General features: G+C 36.9%; 1 protein-coding gene across 1 annotated transcript in view; it reads right to left on the minus strand.

Moving 5' to 3' along the window:
- The window catches only part of ADGRV1 (adhesion G protein-coupled receptor V1), a 511,275-nt gene that overhangs the window by 324,630 nt on the left and 164,309 nt on the right, over window positions 1-22,336 (minus strand). Inside the window, exons 55-66 of the mRNA XM_070569690.1 lie at window positions 21,609-21,864; window positions 19,545-19,747; window positions 18,141-18,317; window positions 17,601-17,783; window positions 15,445-15,624; window positions 11,732-11,896; window positions 6,451-6,568; window positions 4,460-4,583; window positions 3,421-3,559; window positions 3,063-3,248; window positions 2,564-2,796; window positions 302-450 (exon numbers count right to left, since the gene is read on the minus strand). Of these exons, the coding sequence (XP_070425791.1) occupies window positions 302-450; window positions 2,564-2,796; window positions 3,063-3,248; window positions 3,421-3,559; window positions 4,460-4,583; window positions 6,451-6,568; window positions 11,732-11,896; window positions 15,445-15,624; window positions 17,601-17,783; window positions 18,141-18,317; window positions 19,545-19,747; window positions 21,609-21,864 (2,113 nt within the window). The remainder of the gene's footprint in view (window positions 1-301; window positions 451-2,563; window positions 2,797-3,062; window positions 3,249-3,420; window positions 3,560-4,459; window positions 4,584-6,450; window positions 6,569-11,731; window positions 11,897-15,444; window positions 15,625-17,600; window positions 17,784-18,140; window positions 18,318-19,544; window positions 19,748-21,608; window positions 21,865-22,336) is intronic.

Genomic DNA, 22,336 nt, shown 5'->3' on the forward strand with positions numbered 1-22,336 from the left:
GAAATATAAATATTTCAATAATCCTAAGGTTAAATATAATTTTTCTAAATTGCCTCATTCCCAACCATTCAGCTTTGGCATACACAAGCAAGGTTCAAGTCTGGCCAAAGGTAACTCAAAATATATTTTATTACAAAGGCAGATATAAATACACATAAAGGTGTATATGTATGTGTATATACACATACACACCAAAGCAAGAAAATTTATGGATAGGAATTCAAACTGACAATGTCATTCTCAGGTACTCTGTAATTCAGAAAATGGTGGTAAATTTATAAGTAAGGTTACTGAAACCTACCTTCGAAGGCAGTATACCTTGGGTCAAATTCAATGATGCCCTCTGCATTATCATTTTTCATTATTACGATTCGGACGATGGAGATGTTTCCTATTTCAGGAGGCTGATCCACCTGCAGTCCATTTTCTTGGATGGTAAAATCATACCCTCTTGCAAAGTAATAAAAAATAAAATGAGTGCATAATTGCTTAGCATGAACTGAAGCGTCCTCTGAGCTCCTAGAACTTAGTCCTATTAAGCATTTTAATCTTTTTAAAGATCTCCAACACTAAAATACTCTTTTTTTTCCTAAAATGATGTTTGAAACAGATTTCTGTGTTGCTCCCAATTATCACCGCCTGCGTGAAACCAGAGCTAACGTAGAGTTATTAAACTTAGGCAATGGGAAGATAATAAAACTATTAGGAAATCGGGAAGAAGCTGTCATAAAATGAACCTCTGGGGCGAGGAATGCACGACTGAGCACGTGCTACAGTCATGGAAGGAAGAAGAGAATGTCTGTCAAACTGTAGAGCCCTCAGAGATGGAAACCAGCTGGGCCGGAGCCTCCCAGGGCTGGGCTGAGAGGGTTACTTTAAAGAAATACTGAGTATCATGCCACTAAAGAAATTTCAAGCTAAACCTTCAAGATTCAAGAAAATATTTTAACATCTGTGGAAACCAATTATAATCAATGCCTCTATTCTTTAATATAGATGATAGTTTACTTGACTAATGACATATTTACGCAAAGTAAGTTTCCTTTGTTTTTTTAGGTTGATACTATCCCCATAAAAGAAAAGTTTTGACTTCCAGAATTTTATATCACTTTAATTCCCAGAGCTAAAAAATGGCACTAAACCATTTTAGTCTTTCCTGCAATTTCCAAATTCTATTTATCTGGCATTTTTACCCTATCTAATTTCAACAGTTTGAAAGCTAGTTCATAAGATTATATGTAAGGCAAAATTAGAAAACTGGGGATTAAAATATTAAATGAGAAGAGTAACTGTTATCAGTAGTCTGAGACGGTTTGTAGATAAGTTCATTACCATAACTGAATACCGGAGCAGTAAATTTTCCGGCCACTAGGCAAAATGGGTTTATACTGTTTTCCTTTTCAGATCAAAAGAAGCCTAGAAATTTATCTGGAAGGGAAAACTAGTTTCCCCAGAATTAAACTCAAGTAGGAATTGCTTTTTTAAAGGTAGAAGAGACAGCAAATGCTTCAAGCCCTACTTAGTCAATAACACAGACACGATCTCACATTTCATGAGCTACTTTTACTAAATTTCACCTATTTAATCAAAATAGTCAGTGACCAGTTCAGATTCCAACACATTTAATCTAAGTACAAATTCATTCCCATCGCCAGACACAGAGTCATCTCTGGGAAATTTAAGATTTGAAGTGTGTGCAAGCCCACAATATTTTTTTCCAGGTGGAATGATGTATACTCTACCTAAATCACCCTGAAATGTTTTAGTTAAAAAAAGCTTTTGAAGCACGGCATTTACATAACAAATGCAAAAACATTTTCAGGCACAAGAAAACTTCCTTCAGGACTTATCTAAATGCAAACATTCTAGTCGAAGGTTTGGCTTAAGCTGTCATGTAGGTCTGCTCCACCTGTGGGCACCTCAGCATGCCAAATTCCTCCCTTGATAATCAAGTCTGCTCCCACCAAATCAGTGATGAGAGGGTCTCAGTATAGTTAATTCTGGATCTTCAGTGAAACTTGGTGCACATTAATGGCCAATTATCTTTGACTCAAATTTTTTCCCCACTTTAAAACTGCTACTGGGCAAGCCTCTACCTCATTCACCCACAGAAAGGACCAGAAAGCCCTTAGAGACATCAAAGGAAGACATCTCTCACTCCAGCCCTTTCACTGGAATGGAGACAGAGAGAGGGGTGGCAAATTCAGCCACACCAGCTGACCTTTGACCTGAAGAACAACGACTCTATTTCCTTCCCGAGTTACTACAATCCCCCACCGTGTTTAATTCTCTGGCTGCCCAGAGTGAATTCACACAACAGAAACACATACTTTCCACTTTCCAGAAAAAGAAAATTAGAGTTTAGAATACTGCACAATTAACAGTTAGCCTTTGTCATAATTTCCCTACCGTGCCCTGTTCTAATGTCACATAAATCTGAGAAAGAGCAAATCTGAGACAGTTTTACAGTTCCGTATAACTCCTACCCAATGTGGCCTTTCCTCTTTCCTTCTCTCTTTCTGCTTTCTTCTTTTTCCTAATTTATTATTTTTTTGTACTTTACCTTCCCAGGAGTTCCACCTTTGTAATCACGAGAGAAAATTCCTCGGGGCCTTCAGGAAGACCATCATCAAGCATTTCAATATGCAGGCTTTTTGCCACCTCCCTTGCTTCAAAGAGGAGCTCCCCTGAGGCAGGGATGAAGTCCAGGCCTGCCTCGGCCGTCCCACTCAGGGTCTCATAGCACAGCCTCACGGGGCCGGAAGACCCACCTGAACGAAGGACCGTGATGTTAACCTACACGAGAAGCAGTGTTTGATTTGATTTGGATGATTAATCTACCAGACAATGCTTAATTTTTATGGTCTCTAATTCTATTTACCAGCATTATGTTGAAATTATATATAAACTTATAAAAGTATGTTAACGTTAAAATGATCTTAGGTGCAAATGAATCACTTTGTGTAAACTTTGGAATATGACCAAGGAAACACATTTCAAAGATCACTCACAATATAAAAAACCAAACTGCTATTTAAGATTTCAAGCACTTCACACTCTACCCTTTGTGCTGCCTCTGCCACTCGAAGTTGCTCGTGTGAGAAGGCGAATTGGCCATAGGGAAAGTCACTGGCAGCCATGGTGATATTGGCAGTGCTGCTGGATTCGCTCAGTCTTCCCCCGTCACTGATTCCAGCCAGCTGAAACTCATAGAAATGCTTTTCCTCAGGAATGTCATCATTCAAAGCCTAGAGGAGGACAAAAAGAGCTATTAGCAGCAGAATCTGTAACATTTAAAGAAAAATATCACATAAGCAACAACAACGAACTGTGGGATGATAACTACCTCCCAGCATGCCACCCCCCAACCACATACACACACAGAGCAACGTGCATAAGAGAAAGCAGGAACACTGATACCTGTATGACTACAATCGCGGCAGACTGTCCATCTCGCATTGTCAGTTTTCCCGATGTTTCAGCAAATTCCCCCACAGAAGGAGGGAATATCCTCCAGTACACTGTGACCTCCCCAGAAATCACTGGGCCACGAACAAGGCTACAACAAGATACAAAGTATATTCAATACATTTTATTGAAGGAACTTTTCCTAAATATTTGCTTTATCTTTCATCAATAAACAATTTTGACATTTCAAGAACATGCTGCATTTAAATAACCTTTATCTATTTGGGGTTTACCTTATTTACACTGAGCTTGTGTAAATCTGCTTGATAAGAATACTGACAAAAGCTGAAGGCTGATAGTGAAAGGTTTAAAGGAATAAAAAAAGTATTCGCAGACTTTTCTCTTAATACACAAAGTCCAAAATATGAATAGCCTAAGAAAGTTCTCCAAACAATAGTAAACACTTCCTACATGCAACGTTAATGGAAAAACTACGAAAAAGATAAAGTTTTAACTCAAATTCAGCTACTTCATTGAGAGTTGCCGTCCCACTCCTCATGAGAAAAAGTGTAATAAAGTTGTCTAAGATCATACTACCTGAGTTATATAATTAGCTCTGATTTTAGAACACTTAGAATTATCAAAATGTATAATGCAGATGATTTTCTAAGGAATGACTTTGTAGCAGACACACAAGCCAACAGATATGAAGTAAATCTCTTATTTTACATGGCTGGTGACAGAACCACGCCAAAAGCATAGATCTCCTGAGGTCAACTCAACGTGCTTTCCTTGGCACAAGTTGTGCAAATCACCCAAGAAACAGTCAGAAACCTCCTCATGATCTAACTTCCACGTAGCTCAGGACGTGTCTTCAATCTGTACCAAAAGTTTGCTCTACTCTCCACAAGACATTATCACGATATAAAATGACAATGCTTGAAGAATGTGTATGTATTGAGAACAACGAATTTAAGGCATAAAAGTGCTAACTATTCAAATAAAACTTCAAAACCCCCACCCAGGCAAAGAAAAATCATGAAGCCCTTACCTGATGATAGCAGTACCGTTATATTTTGCTGAGGGTTCCCCAATGAGGACGTGCCTAGATGACGGAGCTATCCCAACTTCTCCTGATGCTCCCTTATCTCCCCGAATGATTATGGATGCGCTACCTACATTGAAGATGATATACATATACCACTTATGTAGCAAACACACGTATGCATCTAGTATATGTCTGGCAATGTTCTAAGTGCTTCACATATACTAATCTTATGAGTTAATCCTCATGACAATCATATTAGTTAGGTACTAATATTATCCTCATTTTTACCGATGAAGAGATCACTTAAGCACACTGAGGCACTGAAGACACTGAGGCAAATAACTTTCCCAAGATTACATTTTAATGGAAGGGGCAGGAGAAAGTGGGCAACAATTCCATTGTCACCCCGTGATAAGCAAGTACTCTTCTACCACTTGTATTAATTCACTTCTACAGTAAGCACTTCGCAACTCACTGCAATTGGCTATGTGGCTGTGGCTATGTGGCAAAAGCAAAAATTCTTGGGGCACTTTTTTATTTTCAATTTGATGACTCCACTAATTGCCTGTAAACATTTATAAAAGTGTCAAATATTCCTACTAAAATGGAAATAAAAATATCAAGTAATTTGAGTATTCATATCATAATTTAGCAGTAACTTGAAGAAAATTGTTTCCAGAGCACATATTAGGGTTTCATGAAAAAAAAGAACTGGATTACTGTACTTTCACATTCTTTGGCAACAGATTAATGGAACCAAGAGTGGTTAGTCGTGTGCAAGTATTCACAGTTAGAAATATACTATGATTTTTTAATATTGATAAACAACTTACCCTGATTTACTGGTATATTCTTGTTCTTGTGTCTAGCTAGTCTATATAACATAAGCCCTGCCATTTACTTGAACATGATGTAGACAACTGAGCTAACTTAAGGCTTATGGAAGGATATGGTGCAAGGATATGAGTCCCTCACAGGCTTTGTGGAAAGTACTCTAGACAAAAATGCGGAAAGAATATCTACCCGAGGTGCATACAGTGATACTTTCTACAATTTTGAGAATTTCCTTGGCATGGAATTCTGCTTTTTTGGCCACAGATCAATAGGATGAAGTTCTTGATGGCAAAATAGGGCATGTAACAGTATCTAAGCTTTCAGACTAAAATTTATGGGCCATTTTTTATGGTTGTGATCATTTGTACTACAATAAAACTTAATTAGAATCATTAATCCTTTCTCTCCAGATCTAAGAAACAAATTTTCATATGGACCATAGACAAATGAGAATTATGACCCTGCTTTCCGAAACGTCAAAATATCTAAGTATTTCCTTTCAGATGAAAATAGGTCTAGATAGGCTGAAATAGACATAATAATATGCTAAGTTTTAAAATAACATTTTATTTAAAAAGTAATATGTGATCATTGTAAATATGTCTAGAACATATAGGTAATCAAAAATCACTATCAACATTTCAAGTAAATAACTCTAAACATATTTATGACATGCATATGAGAAAAATGGGATTACAATGAATACATTGTTATGAAGCCTGCTGTATTAACATAACAATTATCCATGTAATTAAGTGTACTTAATTTTAATGTAATTAAGGCTTTTTCTGCCACATCCTTTTGAATAGTTGCATAGTATTCTGTTATACTGAACCAGACTCCTACTGTTAGATCATTTAGGAAGCTTCCATATTTTATTTTATAAACATTGCTAAAATAAATACCTTTATTTTTAAAAAAACCACACAGCTAAGTTGTATGAAATTTTTGGCATATGATCTTATCAACTTTGGGTATTATAATTTTACTTTTAAAAATTCTTTAGCTGTAACATCAGTGGGAAATGACATCTTTATGTTTTAGCAAACGTTTTAGAAATTGTAAAACCCAACATTACCTATCTTTGTAACCATTAACTACTTGATTATGTTTTTCTGAGAACCTAGTTTTTAATTTCAAAAAATCTGAATTTCTCTTACCTTTCACTGGAGATATTTCTACCTCGTCAAGTGACATCAGCTGAATGGTGAAACGCCGGTCCTCCTCCAACACGGTGTCTTGAAGTGTGTGCAATACAATGGTCTTCTGGGACTCAGTCTACATCAAACGAGAGGAATAATAAATTTTCCTGATTGACCAACACCAAATTTTGAATATCCTCATTAGTGGGATAAAGTTTACATCCATAAGCATTCTCTAAAGTGTGTCTTTTTTGTCCCCTAGAATTAGGGCTGCTTCTAGACAGAATTACTGTATAAAAATTAGCTCTGACTATAAATCCCATTTAGGTTATCAGTAGGAAAAAGGGTGGAAAAATTTAACACAACTTCTAAATTTATTAAAAATTTTCGACCATTGAAAGTTCAATCTCTTAAAGAGAGCTAAAGGGTCACAGCCTGCTGTAAACAGACCAAGGACATAGGTCTAATACTTACGGAGGTTACCTTCCTACTGCCGATTTGACTCTTGGCCTCTACCCATTCCTGCTTCCTTCCCATTCCTTCCACAGCTGCTGAACCCCACAGTGCTGACTGTTACTCCTTCCCCCCCTTGTCTTACACTTAGCTCAGTAGTTTCTTGGAGCATCTGTTAAGTTTCCAGCACAGGCTGGAAGAGAATGAACAGAGGAAAGCAAATATACAGAGGACAACGAGATCAATACTTTGAGACATAACCATGACAGATACCACTTTGATCTTTTTTTCCTCTGTATGCTGACAAAACAACACCAATTTGTCCTACGCATCACTGATTAACTTCCTGCAGTTTGAATTTTACCCTTTATTGCTTCTCACGTACATCTTAGTCCTGCAATGGTATCTTTGCTTTGATATTTTTAATATTAAAAAGCACTATTTTAATCTCTTCACTCAAGCTGTTCTCTCTTCAGGGTTCCTTATTTCTATTTTACAACATCTGTACTTCTTAAAAATTTTATAAGAGCTTCTAGGAAAATGTATACTTCCTGCCTTAGACCTTATTAAATGTACTTGTGGAAAATCTGTAATTCCTGGGATGCAATGACTCACCCCTATGCCTTTTATGAATTTTGTGAATTAAATTTTTTGTGAATTAGATCTCCGCATTTTGTGAGTTAGAGGCTCTAACTGTGTGTCTTAGCTACAAAACCATTCCTTAGAATGGAGATATGTGTATTTCAGAGCTGGGTATAGAATATAAAGGGGAATCTATAGAAATTTGAAAGTAGTTTCCAAATTCTTCTCACGCCAGATGAGAAGTTTTCAGATCATGGCTAGGGCATGCAATCTAGATGTTTCGTGAGCTGTCACTTAGCAGAATCTGAGAAATGAGTGGATGAAATATCTGCGACATCTGGCTTGAGATCATTAATGCTATCAGAGTAACCGACATATCAAGAATGGTGGCAGAATGTCTAAGTGGCAAATAAATTGCCAGAGAGCATTGCTGCTTAATTTCTTAATCACCTAACAGAAGAGTGAAAGAAAAAAAGTATGTTTTCTGTGTTGTTTGGTGCTGAAAGCTCTGAAGAAAGGTCAACAGACTCCAAAAAAAGAAATAAACATAGACATGGATCACGTGGGATCGGGACTACCTAACCTTTCAACGTCTGGTCAATTAATTTGGAAAACCACCTGGGGGGGCTTCTATTCTCTTGTTTAACTTTTTTTTTCTATTTCATTTGTGGAAATTCATCTGCTTAGACCTTCTCTATCTACTACGTATCTACTAGAGCCAATTTCATAGAGGTGTTTAAATTTATTTGCCTAGATTTGCACAAAGTAGTCTCTTAAATTTTTTCATATTTTCTCTGTTAATGGTTCATTCTTTCTTGTCAATTTTTTTTGATTTTGTGAGGTTATTTTTTGTTCATTTTTTTAACTTATTCATCAGTTCTACTGTTTTTCTGGTTTTTAGTTTCCTTCTGCTTTCATCTTTATTAATTTAAGAAAGAATTATGCAAACATGAAAGCAAAAGCCATAAAAAGATTGATAAATATGGACTCTCCATTTTCTTCTCTTTGGTTTATTTGTCTACCCCAGAGCCAATATCACTGTCATATTTACCTTAGGCACATACTGTCTTAGATTTGGTTAGGGAAGGCCACCCTCCATGTTCTTTATGAGTTTCTGACTATTCTTGGTCTTTAGCATTTGCATATATATTTCAGAATCAGCTTGTCAATTCTCCTTCACCTCCCGACCCTTCCTTCCAGTAAAAGAGTTGAGAGTTTGATTACTAAACACTACTTGGCTCTGATTAGATTGGATTCACTGTGAAACTCTGGTGCTCAGATTAATCGGGCCGTATATGCTGCTTCCCCCAGCTTCTTTGGTTACCAAAGCTGACCAAGAAAGTGGAAGCTCAGTGGACACAGGAAACCAGCGAAGTCACATCCTGGGAAAGGTTGACTGATACTCCAGCCAAGGTCCTCCTGGCTAGTGTTGATAGGACATAAACAAATACAACATTTACAACTGCTTTACAGGAATTTGGAAAGAGGAGTCATCCTCAGGAGTCACAAAAACCAATTGCTTGAGCAAAGAGATCTTGGTCTTCCCTCAGAGTTACCACTGTGGGAATCTGCGACACATGGAGATGGATAGCAAAGTGCTTTCCATTTGTAAATTATTATTTTTGATTCAGATTTTTTTTTTTTTTTTGAGGAAGATCAGCCCTGAGCTAACATCTGCCAATCCTCCTCTTTTTGCTGAGGAAGACTAGCCCTGAGCTAACATCTGTGCCCATTTTCCTCTACCTTATCTGTGGGATGCCTGCTACAGCATGGCTTGATGAGTGGTGCCATGTCCTCACCTGGGATCCGAACCAGTGAAGCCCAGGCCGCCAAAGCGGAACCTGCACACTTAACCGCTGCGTCACTGGGCCAGGCCCTCAAATTTTTTTTTAAAAAAATTGGCACCTGAGCTAACAACTGTTGCCAATCTTCTTCTTTTTTTTTCCTCTTTTTTCTCCCCAAATCCCCCCAGTAGATACTTGTATATTTTAGTTGTGGGTCCCTCTAGTTGTGGCATGTGGCACGCCACCTCAACGTGGCCTGATGAGTGGTGCCATGTTAGGGCCCAGGATCCAAACCAGAGAAACCCGGGGCAGCAAAGCAGAGTGCGTGAACTTAACCACTCGGCCACGGGGCCAGTGCTGATTCAGATTTTTGATTGACTGAACATTACCTCAATCATTTTTCCCAACTGTATATGGATTTTAAAATTTCTTAGTCTTTGTAAGTTGTAGATTGTCTTTCTGTTATTATGGTACACAATCAATATTTTGACTCATTATAGAAGTTCTGAATCATGCTATTTTTTAAAATCATATTTTATTCATTGCAGAGGAGAATTTTGTCATCCATTTTTTCTTCATATTTACGTTTTTTCTGCCTCAATAGTTGTAGCTATTTCTCACTATCCTTGAAATTAATGTTTTTGCCAAGATAAAACTAGTTGTGGGTCTTTTAAAAATATTTTTACCTGGGCCAGCCCTGGTGGCCTAGTGGTTAAGTTCAGCATGCTCTGCTTCAGTGGCCCAGGTGCAGTTCCCAGGTGCGGACCCACATGGCTCTGTTAGCAGCCATGCTGTGCTGGTGGCCCACATACTAAAACATAGAGGAAGATAGCTCAGGGCAAATCTTCCCCAGCAAAATTTTTTTTTTTTTTTGCTGCTTTGGACTGGCTGAATTCTTCTGACCTAAAAATTAAATTGTTTTTGCCAACTCAGGATAATTTTATCCTAATATAATGGGAATCAGCCTGCTAGAGACAAAACTTCTCTTATCCTCAATGCTCTACGGAGAGATACGCCGTACAATCACCCTAAGTCTCCTTAACCTCACCTATTCCCAAAACATCAAGTTTGAGTCTCATGAAAGGAATTAGAATAACTCATGTTGTACGTAATGCTCAAAAATGAACAGCTCCAAGGTGGGTATGGAGATTCAAACATAAGTAATTTGTGGGGCCAGCCCAGTGATGCAGCGATTACGTTTGCACACTTCAGTGGTCTGGGGTTCCCCGGTTGGGATCCTGGGTGCAGTCATGGCACTGCTCGGTAAGCCATGCTGTGGCAGGGGTGCCACATATAAAGTAGAGGAAGATGGGCATGGATCTTAGCTCAGGGCCAGTCTTCCTCAGCAAAAAGAGGAGGATTGGGAGCAGATGTTAGCCCAGGGTTAATCTTTCTCAAAAAAAATTTAAAAATTTAAAAATATATACATATATAAGTAATTTTTAAATCTGAGCTAAAGGATATCTCATTCCTGTAGGTTGAGAGAGGCACAGTTACTGTTAGGTTTAATAATATGAAATTGCCATTTTGTAGAGCAAAATGGTCAAACAGCTGCAATTCCACATGGTTTGATCTAATAAACCCTGTGATAAGGACACTTCTCAACATGTGAATAGGTACAGCGATAACACACAATAGTGTGTTTAATTCTACTTAATATCAGAAGAGAAGGCTTCAGAGAGGAGGTGACATAAGATCAACAGGATGAAGAAACAGCAACTGGACAGCAGAGAGCTAAAAAACTACCTGGAATATTCTGGGGATTATAAGTAGATTGTTATTACTGAAGCACAAAGGACAAAAATTAAGCAATATGGAAAGACAACGTGGAAGGTACAGCCAGGATTCCCTCTTAAGAGGCTTTGTGTATCACATTACAAAGCTTTGACTTCTCCTGTGGGTAAGAGGAAGCCACTGGCTCGTTTTAAGCAAGGGGTGGCATAATGTGATATTCCTCATAGAAAGATAACCCTGTCAGTGCATGGATAATGGACAGAAAAGATAAAAGACCTGGAATGGGGATATCAGTTAAAAGACTCTACCCAAGGAGACATGATGGAGGCATGGCCATGGATCATCACAGCCATGATAGAGAAGGAGGAACAGCGAGAAAGAGTATTTAAAAGGAAAAACTGACCAGGCTCAGTGATCAAATATATGTAAGAGTTAAAAAATGGGTGGAGATGAGGATGACACCCAGGTGTCTAGCTTGGTTGACTGGTTTTGCCGTCAATCAGGAGAGGAAATGTTAAGGCAAGAGTAGTTTTGACTGTGGGATGGAAGCAGTGTCTGAACTAAAGAATCTGATTTCAGACATCCAGTGTTTTCTGTGTGTCTGTGTGTCTGTGATTTTTATTCACAATGTTTATGATTTCAAAAAAATTCAAGACATAGTGAATACTATCACATAAATTTATATAAGTAATACTATGCAAAAGAAAATTAGAGAAAAACTACAGGAGTCCTGATGCTGACCATACCTCATCAAAATGAAGCGTCCCATTCAAAGGGCTGAGCTCATCTTTAGCCATCTCGTCTACAGTCCACTGAAGTCGGACAGCACCTTTTCCCCCTGGGGACCGGACAACCGTCAATGTCACATATGAATCAGGGTCATCAGACAAAAAGGATTCATCGACCATTACCTGAAAGAAAGAAAATCCCCTAAGGTGAAAAAAAGAAGCAGGAAAAACAAACTGAATCTGATTTCTATTGACAGTGACACAATTTTTGAATTGAGAACTCTATTCACGGCATGTTACAATCATGTGACAGAAAAAAAATGTTTCACCAAACCCCATTTCCTTTTTGTGCTAGAGACTGAGTTGCTTGGCATTTTCTAGGCACTCTGGCAACTAGGTGGAGGATGTGACTGAATTTGACCAACAGAATGCAGACAAAAGTGATGTAGGCTACTAACAGTCTCGCCATCAAGTTCCCACACAGCCCTCCATATTCCCTCTTTTCCCATTTGCTAGGCGACTAAAGGGGACTCCCAGGACCTAGAGGAGAACAGAGCCACAAGATGGAAAGAATCTGGTGCCTGAGATGCCAGCCAGAGAGAAGTGTCCCTAAGACTCCAAGTAGGAACACTGATGCAGGACTCTTGCAGAAGAAGAAATAAACTCCTATTATATCAAGGAATCAAGATTTTGGGGTCCTTTGTACAGGCAGTCAGGCTCCCTACATAATACAGACCTAAACTGTCCTCTGAATTATTTGCAGTTTGCCAACTTTAGTATGTCCAAATTTAGAAGAGCCTTTATAAACCTGACATAAAGAGAGAAGGAAATTCAGTATGTTATTTTACCTGTACTATTTACACAAGATCCTTATTAAAAGACTTGGTGCAACTGAATTACACATATCAACTCTGTGAAACAAAGCTCAAATTGAGTCTATAATATCCACCTGTTAGGTAAATACAAAAATATAACACCATATTTTCCATTTTCAAGACAGATAGATACTTAACAAACGTATAACTCAACCTTGTTTTGTTTTTCTCATGAGATGTTGCATTGGTGCTAAGAGTAGGGATTTGGAGCCAACTAATATTTATTGAGCGTCTATTACGTATCAGTTCTGCACATACTTAATCTTATTTAAGCCTCCCAGAAACTCTAAGAAATCTGAGAGCCAGATATAGACATATATTTGAAGAAGAGGAGGCTGGAATCTAGGTGAGATGTTTTGACTTCACACTCAGTGCTATTCATACACTCCTCAGAGACTAGAAATATTAAAGAAAGAAACAAAGAGAAAAACAAAAACTCCATTATAAACAGACTGCATATAAGTCTTTTTTGTTTCCACGTCTTTGTAGATTCCAAGTCTTTGTAGATTTCCACGAGCCTCTGCTATTCCTAGTGCTTTGGGATACTGAGCACATTGCCCTTGTGAGCAGCTAATTAATTCTGACAGACTTATACTAACCAATCTTCTCAATATTCTTCAGCTTTGAATCTAATCTGTATCCTCAAATAATGCTAACAGAATGTTCACTGTCTAAGATATTGTGCATCTTAGACACACATTAAAAGAGTTTTCAAGAGCTTTTCACAGTAAGGTAGGATATAAGGAAAGTAGCCACAAAGGGCTGAGCAACAAGCTACTACTAACACCAGCAACAGTAAACATCGCCCTTGACACTTATTGAGTGTAAAGGCCAGTGATGAGTGCTCACACCGGTCAACGCATGGACTCCTCACAGCAAGGGTTATGAGGGATACACAGTAAGGTCTGGGAGACCTAACTCTCCCTTTTAGGTGGTAAAAGAAATTAGAAATTTGAGACTATTACAATTAGTTCCCAGACCAAGGGTGCACTAAAGTTTATGACAGCACTTAAAATGAATAAAAAGAAGTTATTTATGAATAGTAACATAACTCTTCATTTTCCCTAACAGTGAGAGAAGTTTGTGAACACACACTCCTATGCCTAATCCAAAAGTGTGACAAAGTTAAAAGCAAAAACATTATTATAAGGATTGTCCAAAAGTGTGACAAAGTTAAAAGCAAAAACATTATTACAAGGTTTGTCCAACTGGAGGTTTGACTACTAAACCCCGAACATTTTATCTAACCTCGGAAGCTAATAGAGATAATGTATAAAAATTAAATTACATATTCACATGTATTAAAATATGGTTTGCATACATGCAAAGAAAGACTGGAAGGAAAAACAACAAAATGTTAATGTTGTCTATCTTGGGCTAGTCCCATTATGGTTACTTTTACTCTCTTCTTCATACATTTTTCTATCTCCCAGACTTTTTATGTGGCCTGGGAAACGTTCACAGCTTCTCTTCTGTGAATCTACCACTCCTTAAGAACGCTTACTTCTGCTTATTCCTTTCCCAAGAAAGCAAAAGAGTCTCATTAGGCTACAGCAGAAGTATGTTCTGTCCCTCTCATGGTTTCCATTTTCTCATGAAGTTGAAATTTCAATGATCAAATCATCAGTCATTTATTAGGGTATGTTTAAATTTTGGAGCATCTGGGAAGCCTAGCCCTGATAGGCAAGTTGTAGGTCTAGCTTTGCAGAGACAGAACAGTAAAGGCAATGGGCATGAAAGCAGCTCTTTACTATTTAAAGCGATCTGTGGTGAATTACTGACTACCTATAAGTGATCAAATAAAGGGAACTGTGACATAGGGAGCCAGTAAAGTTGTTGTGTATGTTAGAATTATCTAAATATTTTTGATTATTTCATCTTGGAATTTTCTTTGAAAGGTAAAGTCATAATAATTATGAGATAATCATTATGTAATAATACTTATGATATAGTTTAGAGCACTTTATTTTATATTTAAGATGTAGAGATAATTTAGTAGCAGTCAGCAAACAATTGGTTAAGCTTTTTTCCTCCCCCAGTGGTTGAATCAATAATAATTGGGCTCCCTCTGGCAGGTCTTGGAAGTAGACAGCCAATGAGAAGTAAGAGGGAAGACAGGCCGGCCCCGGGACAAGTGATTAAGTTCCCAGGCTCCACTTCGGCGGCCCAGGGTTTCACCGGTTCAGATCCTGGGCACAGACATGGCACCGCTCATCAGGCCATGCTGGTGAGGAGTCCCACATAGCACAACCAGAGGCACTCACAACTAGAATATACAACTACGTACCGGGGGGCTTTGGGGAGAGGAATTAAAAAAAAACAAGATTGGCAACAGATGTTAGCTCAAGTGCCAATCTTTAAAAAACATAAGTAGTATGAGGGAAGAAAGAGAAGAAATATAGAGAAACACATGAGAAGGAGTGACGGTGGTGTTTTGTTCAGTATAAGTCAGGAGAGTACCAAGAAGGGTGGGTAATATTAATCCCTCCCCAGCCAAACTCATCCTGACTGTAACACCAGATCCATGACAGAATCCTGCCTTGGGACCAGGATGGTGGCCTGGGAGCAGGGCAGGCAGAGAACAGCAAAAAGTACCTCTGGTCTATGACACCCAACAAATAGGAATTTGTTCTCCTTTCTAACTGCCTGATGTAAGAGTTCTTATTACCACCAAACTGTGTGCACAGATTGAAGGATTGGCCTCGAATTCAACAGCCACCTCAAAAGATTCTTGAGAAGAGAATCATAAGTAAAGGGTAATAAAGAGTTTTTAAAAAAATTAAAGACATCTTTCTGCTAAAAATTAAATGAAAACTTAGCCCAGGAGAAGGCCCCCCCCCCCGATATTGAACTTACAGTCTTTTCTTCAAATCCGAATACTCCAAATGGAGAATCATTTTGCGGAATAACAACAGTTACCACAACATCATCACCAAGTCGGCCACCTCCGGTCACCTTGATTAAGGAAATATTGAACACTTCCACGAGTTCAAATTCAGCATCATCAATTATGGTGATTTCTATCATTGCGGTAACCTGTGAAAGAAGAAGGAAAGAGGAAAGAGGGGGAGAGATGGAAGAAGAAAGGGAGGGGAGGGGGGAGAGAGGGACGGACAATATAATATAATAGCAATTTTTGATCATATACATTTAAATTTTTAAGTTGAAACTTAGAAACACAGTACAAAAAAAGGCAGGATTTTCTGCCTGTTGTGTTCATAAAACTATTTTAAAGTCATACATATTCACAGTATTTCAAAGTCAGAAATTTACAGTCTATTATTTTCAAGCTAAAGGAAATTATATATGTAATAAAATAATGTTATTTATAGATACAAAAAACAACAAAGCTTTATTCTTGAACAAAAATATTCAAAATGCCATGCAGGTTCTAATAACCATCGCACAAACATATATCTTAGTGTACTTAGTACTAATATTACATGATATAAAATGGTCCCATAGAAATTATCATTGTCTTCTGCAATTACAATTAACCTCTTTGGTTTCAAATATTCTTCTTTTAAGGTAGGCAAAAAGAAAGGCAGGAAGAAAACCCAAATTTGCTGTTCTTAGATGTTTATGATAAGGATTTCACTCATTTGTCTGGGTCTGTGTTAAAAGTGTTTATGATTTATAAATAAGTAAGACTAGGTCCAGCTTGTGATTTCACTATTGGTCATAAAAAATATTCCAACTGTATCGCCATATTTCACATCTTTTTCTGTATCCCAGAGAGAAATTTCAGTACTTTGACAGAGACATTTACCAGAAAATGAAGTTTTTCTACCTAAATCCATCTAAAGCCTTTAATTTAACAACAGAGAAAAGTGAGAAATCTGAACATCACACTCAGAAAGGCATAAAACCCAACAAAATCAAACGTAAAATGGAAGTTCATTAAAACGTCTGCACCTCAAATCTATACTGCAGAATACAGGATGCCTTCCCCACGGGATGCTAACTTCGAGGATAATGATGATCCTAAGGATGCTGCTAAGTGATGGGACTCCAACCTCAGGGACAGAATAAACTGCTGATAATATAACCAAGCTGGAAGGCTACTTCGATGAAAAATCGATGTATTTGTTTCTACTTTCAATGTAAAAATTTGCAGTCCTCCCCCCTCCTTTTAGTAAGAAATGTTTTAGAGCTCTAAATTTGTTAAAAACTCAGGATTTAAAACATTAACAATAGGCCTTTATGTGTAGGAAAATCTGGATCTGTTTGCTTATTTTTTAGCAGCATTTACTACCCCACTATGGGCAACTAGTAAGTGGATGCGCACTATACAGATCTGTCTGGGCAAAATCAGGCTATGCATAGATAGATACTGATTTTTAAGTTACTAACATTTTCATAGTTGTTCACATGCCTTTTCCACTTATTGATTTAAAAATTTATGAAAACATTTTATTCTTACATATTGCAAAATAGCCAGTTTGCCAAACTTAAAATTCTTATGGAATATTTTCTAATTTAAAAATTGGTTGGATCAAATCTAGAATATTGCTTTCAGTTTTTTCCAGTTTTAACTATTTTGCTCCTTTTCTACCATTTTAGTCTTTTTATTAATTATAAAGTAAGTTTTGGATTTAAGTAATAAACGTGCACACTTTTAGTGCAAATTCTAAATAAACAAATATCTGTATTTACAAGTAGTAAGAAATTAAGAATCTAAAATTCCTAGGAATCACGTACTTCATCAGGCAATTTTTTATACATTTTCAGGCATCCCTAAGCCAATTATTATCCTACTTTATAACTTCTATTTAAAACAGAATCAGGTAGGGAAGTTCAGAAAAGGGTGAGACTCTTGCCTCTTTATGTTCTCTTCCTCTGTCCATTAATGGATTATAACATGTTAACTAACAATATTTCTGTTTGGCTTGACATAGAAACATTTAGAGTATAATACATTTAGCAATCACTAATGCACATTTATTTGGTGGATGCCTATAAAATATTTGAAGTACAACCAAAAGTTGCTAATTTTTTCATGACTAGCATACTTGTTTATCTGCAAATTCAAGAATCCCATGAGACGGCTCAAAGTCTTCCAGGGCAGCGCTCTCCAATGTTGCTTTCCAGTAAACATTCACAACCCCGAAGCTTCCCGCCAGCCGGACTACAGGAACTTGAAGAACGTTCAGGGGCGGAGGCACCTCATAGGCAGTAATAACTCCACCAACATCCTTTAAATAAAGAATGTAAGTTGAAATGCAAGACAAAAGTAACATCGTATACGGCAATACTTTCTAAATCTATTATTACGCTTTCTTACATTTCACCTTTCAAAGTGGAAATCGATAGATATAATATGCATAATACGTCTTCAGAATTCTTACATTTAGGTTCAATGAAAATAAACTTGCTTAATCCTTTGGTCTAGCTCAAAGAAAACTAATAATTAGTCTATAAGACAAACTTTAAGAAACATATTTATAAATATCTGCAAGCAAAGCCAATTATTTTGCAGAAAAGATACAATATGGCCAAATCAGCACAGATGAGCTTCTGTATTACTATAAAAATATGAAGGTTCATCTCACTCTGGCAACATGAAACTTAAAAATTCCTCTGGGATCATCATTTTCTTCAATCATTATCTCAACTGTCTCCATTCCAGGCCTCCGCACACTTGGCTGTCCCGCAGAGAAGTCAGAGTTCACCAGGTACACCTCGGTGATGTTGACAAGAAATCCTTCCTCCAACTCAGGAACATCATCCTGGGGGTGAAGGGAGAGGGGAGAGAGACGGTGTTTTATTTTTTAAAATATATTGAACTTGCACTGGAAACCTGATATTTTTCAGTAAGGAACAAGTGACTATCCACAGGAATTGGCAGCTCCGTCACAGGAAAGGAAAAAGGAAAAAAGATTCCTTTTCACATTTAAATACGTTCCCACTGACAACTTCAGGATCTTAGGGGATATTCAAGCTTATCAGTGATGTTTCAATGGAAACCTCATATTCATGAGCAAGTAAAATAATTTTTAAAAATCTATCCAACAATTTTGACCATATCCTATTGAATATGTTTTACATATATATCTCCCTCAAGATTTAGGAGAAACTGGTAAATGCTACAGACATCTTAAAAGTGAAAGCCCTAGACTTGTAAATCTAGACATAATCCTATACGTTAATTAACTTTTTAAAAATTGTTACTTTGTCTTTGAATAGGTAATAAAAAATTTCAAAAGATAAAAAAATACATAGTGAAAAGGAAAGGAAACCTCTGTTCTGCCCCATCCCTCATGACTTTCTCAGAACATCCTCTCCAGAAGCCACTGTTATCTAATAATACCATTATTAGTATCACTAATATTATTGTATAATATTATATTTAATAATATGTGATATATATTATTATTAGATATAGTGTTACAATTTATAAATATAATATTTAATTATTATATATTACTAATAACACTATTACCGCTTTCAGTTTCTTGTGCATCATTACAGAGAAATATACTTCTCTTTATACACACATAGAGAGCACCAAAACCAGATCTAAACCACAGGAAGACTAATCTTGAGTCAAGTAATCATATTATGAAATGAAAATATTGCCCTATCAAACCAAGAATAAAAATAACCAGATTTTATTTGGGCATTTTATTCAGTGTCATTAGTTTAAAATAACTAACTAACCAACAAAATAGTGGATCCAATCAGACATAAAACCAATCCAAATTCAAAGTTCATTTAAAACAATATTCCAGTTAAAAAATAAATATAAAAAATTAATATACTTGCTATTTTTACCAGTCAGTTATAAAATACTCATTCATTATTAAATATTAGGGTGGGTAGGAAAATTAGAGTACTCGGATTTTTACATATAGAAACATCCTTTTTAAAGATTTTTCCCTTTAAGAGCATCACATTTTTATCTTTAAGACCATTTTCTTTTATTTTACATCCCATTCATTGCAGCCTAGACTCACCGGCAAAATAGCAACTTTGGCATGAGCTTCTTTTACGTTTTCCTTCATTATTATTATAGTTTCTTGTAGCACATAATCTTCATTCTCAGTAGCTCGATTATGGACGTGCAGTGAGAAATTGGGTTTAGCTATCAAGTGAATGGCAATGTCCCCAAGTAGTCCTTTATCTCGAACAATGTGTAACTGAAGAATGCTGACGTTCTCTGTGAGATAGACACACCTCAAGTAAATAAGCTTTCCATCTGCCATGGTGCTATTCCAAGATTTAGGGTGGAAGGTTCTGCACTAGCCCTCTTAGATGGTTAATGAAAAAGGTAAAACAAAGACAGTATATACTCCCAAGGAGTATTTTACGCTTTGTCCTCCTTGTTCTCAAAATTATGCAGAACATCACCATGCACTCCCGGTGTTACATATATCTCAGGTCTAAACTCTCACTTCTGGGTCTCTAATGTGCTCTCCTCTGTCGTACGTGCCATGCGCTTTAACAGAAACTGCTGAAAATCTTCAGAAAGTGCCTACGTGGAGGTTGAGCAGAGGTGCTAAATTACAAATGCTAAGATGAGTCTTCAAAAATGAAAAATTAAACAAAGTCATCACTTAATAACCAATCATTAGAAGAAGAATAATTTTATGCTTATAGCGAGGTGCCTATCACAAGGCTCAAAGTACTTCACAGCACCTATTTTTTTTTCATTTCTTACATTTTTTAAAATTCAATTTGCTATATAAATGAAAAAAAAAATGCTTTTCAATCTCATCTACTGGTCTGTGAGTTTCTAATGACTAAATACTGTGTCTTTGTTTCCAGAACACACAGCAGAATTTCTGGCACTTACTAGGTGCTTCAAAAAATGTTTCTTGAATGCATAAATGAACAGATCGTTTTATTTTAAGTCTACTGCTTCTGTTCCCACATACATACACATATAAAGGCCCTTGTGCATAATTATATGTCATTTGTTCCCATCAACTATTTGAATGAAAGGTCCTTGAAAGATGTCCATGTTCCTATATGAAATTTTAGAGCATTCACATAGTATATTCTAAACACATACATATTATATATAAACATTTATTTGAATAAGTCAAATAACCCTTATCTACAAAAATCTATTTATCCCAGAGCTGATATGAATAGTTATTTAGGCAAAGATCAGCACTAAGCTCAAAGGAAACAGGGAGTGATGACTTACACTTTACAGAAAAAACTATTATTCTAATTACTGCTCTAGGTTTCAAAAATAACAGCTTGAGTACCATATGCATTTCATTGTGTTGCTCATTCTTCCCTGTAACTATTGAATATCTACAGAGAGGAAATTGGAGGAAAGAGAACAGATAAAAAAAGGATGAAAAAGAGAAAGTAAAATAAAATCCAGTCACCTCAACTGTAATGATTTACTAAAATATCAATGTTTCTATTATGATAGTAATATCTCAAAAAAGTAAAAGTTTTCCCTATAGCACTGTTGCTAAGTGATTATAAGATCATTAAATTTAATAAAGACAAAAAGTAAAGAGAATTGAGTATGACCTGTTAAACCAAAAAATATCATATAAAAAGAGAAATCTACATTCTTAGTAATTAGAATTCAATTATCCTGTAAAACTTACTAGTCAGCCCCGGTGGTCTAGTAGTTAAGAATTGGGGCTCTCACCACTGAGACGCACGTTAGTTTCCCAGCCAGGAGACCACACCACCCATCTGTCAGTTGTCAAACTGTGGTGGCTGTGTGTTGCTGCGATGCTGAAAGCTATGCCACCAGTATTTCAAATACCAGCAGGGTCACCCACAGTAAGCAGGTTTCAGCAGAGCTTCCAGACTAAGGCAGACTAGGAAGAAGGACCTGGCCACCCGCTTCTGAAAATATCGGCCTTGAAAACCCTATGAAGAGCAGCAAAGCACTGACAGATTTAGTGCCGAAAGGTGAGGGAATGGCACAGAAAAACTGGGCAGGGTTCCGCTCTGCTGGACAGGGGCGCTGGGAGTTGGAATCGACTCCATGGCACTAACAATAAAATAAAACCTACTAGAACCTGAAAAACAATGTAACAAATTACCTTTAGGCTCTGCTACTCTAATGAAGAGAGACTCAGCACGCCAGCCCACCAAGCCATAGGGTGAATCATTGGGCAGAGCGGTTATCACAGACTTGTTTCTTTTCTGATCAATAGTAGCACCTTTTGATGGGTCCTCAACCCCTTCAGTGGTAATACTGGTGAGAGTTATGATCACAGTCTCTGATACCTCTGGGACATCATCAGCAAGCACAGTCAGAGTGACTGCAGACAGAGCTTGGCCTTCAGAAAATGAAATCTAAAATTTTAAAGAAAGAAGATTTCATTTATTTTGTAATTATTACTGTCAGTAAAAATAGGAAAAGGTTAGATTTTCTTTTAATACTGGCCACAACTTAAATAACAAGAGATATTCAAGCAACACAATTATGATTCTACAAATCAATCAAATGCCTTTCCTATTAAAAGTGGAAGACTGTTAGGAAAAAAGAAAGTAAACCATTACTAAAACTTAAGCTAATAAAACATGTAATTACACTGTCATATCCTAAAGCCTATATTCTATTAAAATATAGAGCACAGAGTCTCTCTCTGGGAAGCTAAGCCCTAGATAACCATATATAAAAATCTATAAAGATAAAAGAAGGTGGCATACTAGTTTAAACAATTTTTTCTATGAAATGCTTGCCAGGATTGCTACTTACTTTGGCTAAGTCAGAATAGACATTGATTTAACAATGAATCAACCAAAATAGAGCTAGAGAGAGAAA

Source organism: Equus przewalskii, chromosome 13 (genome assembly GCF_037783145.1).
Source record: "Equus przewalskii isolate Varuska chromosome 13, EquPr2, whole genome shotgun sequence".
In the NCBI taxonomy this organism is placed as follows: domain Eukaryota; kingdom Metazoa; phylum Chordata; class Mammalia; order Perissodactyla; family Equidae; genus Equus; species Equus przewalskii.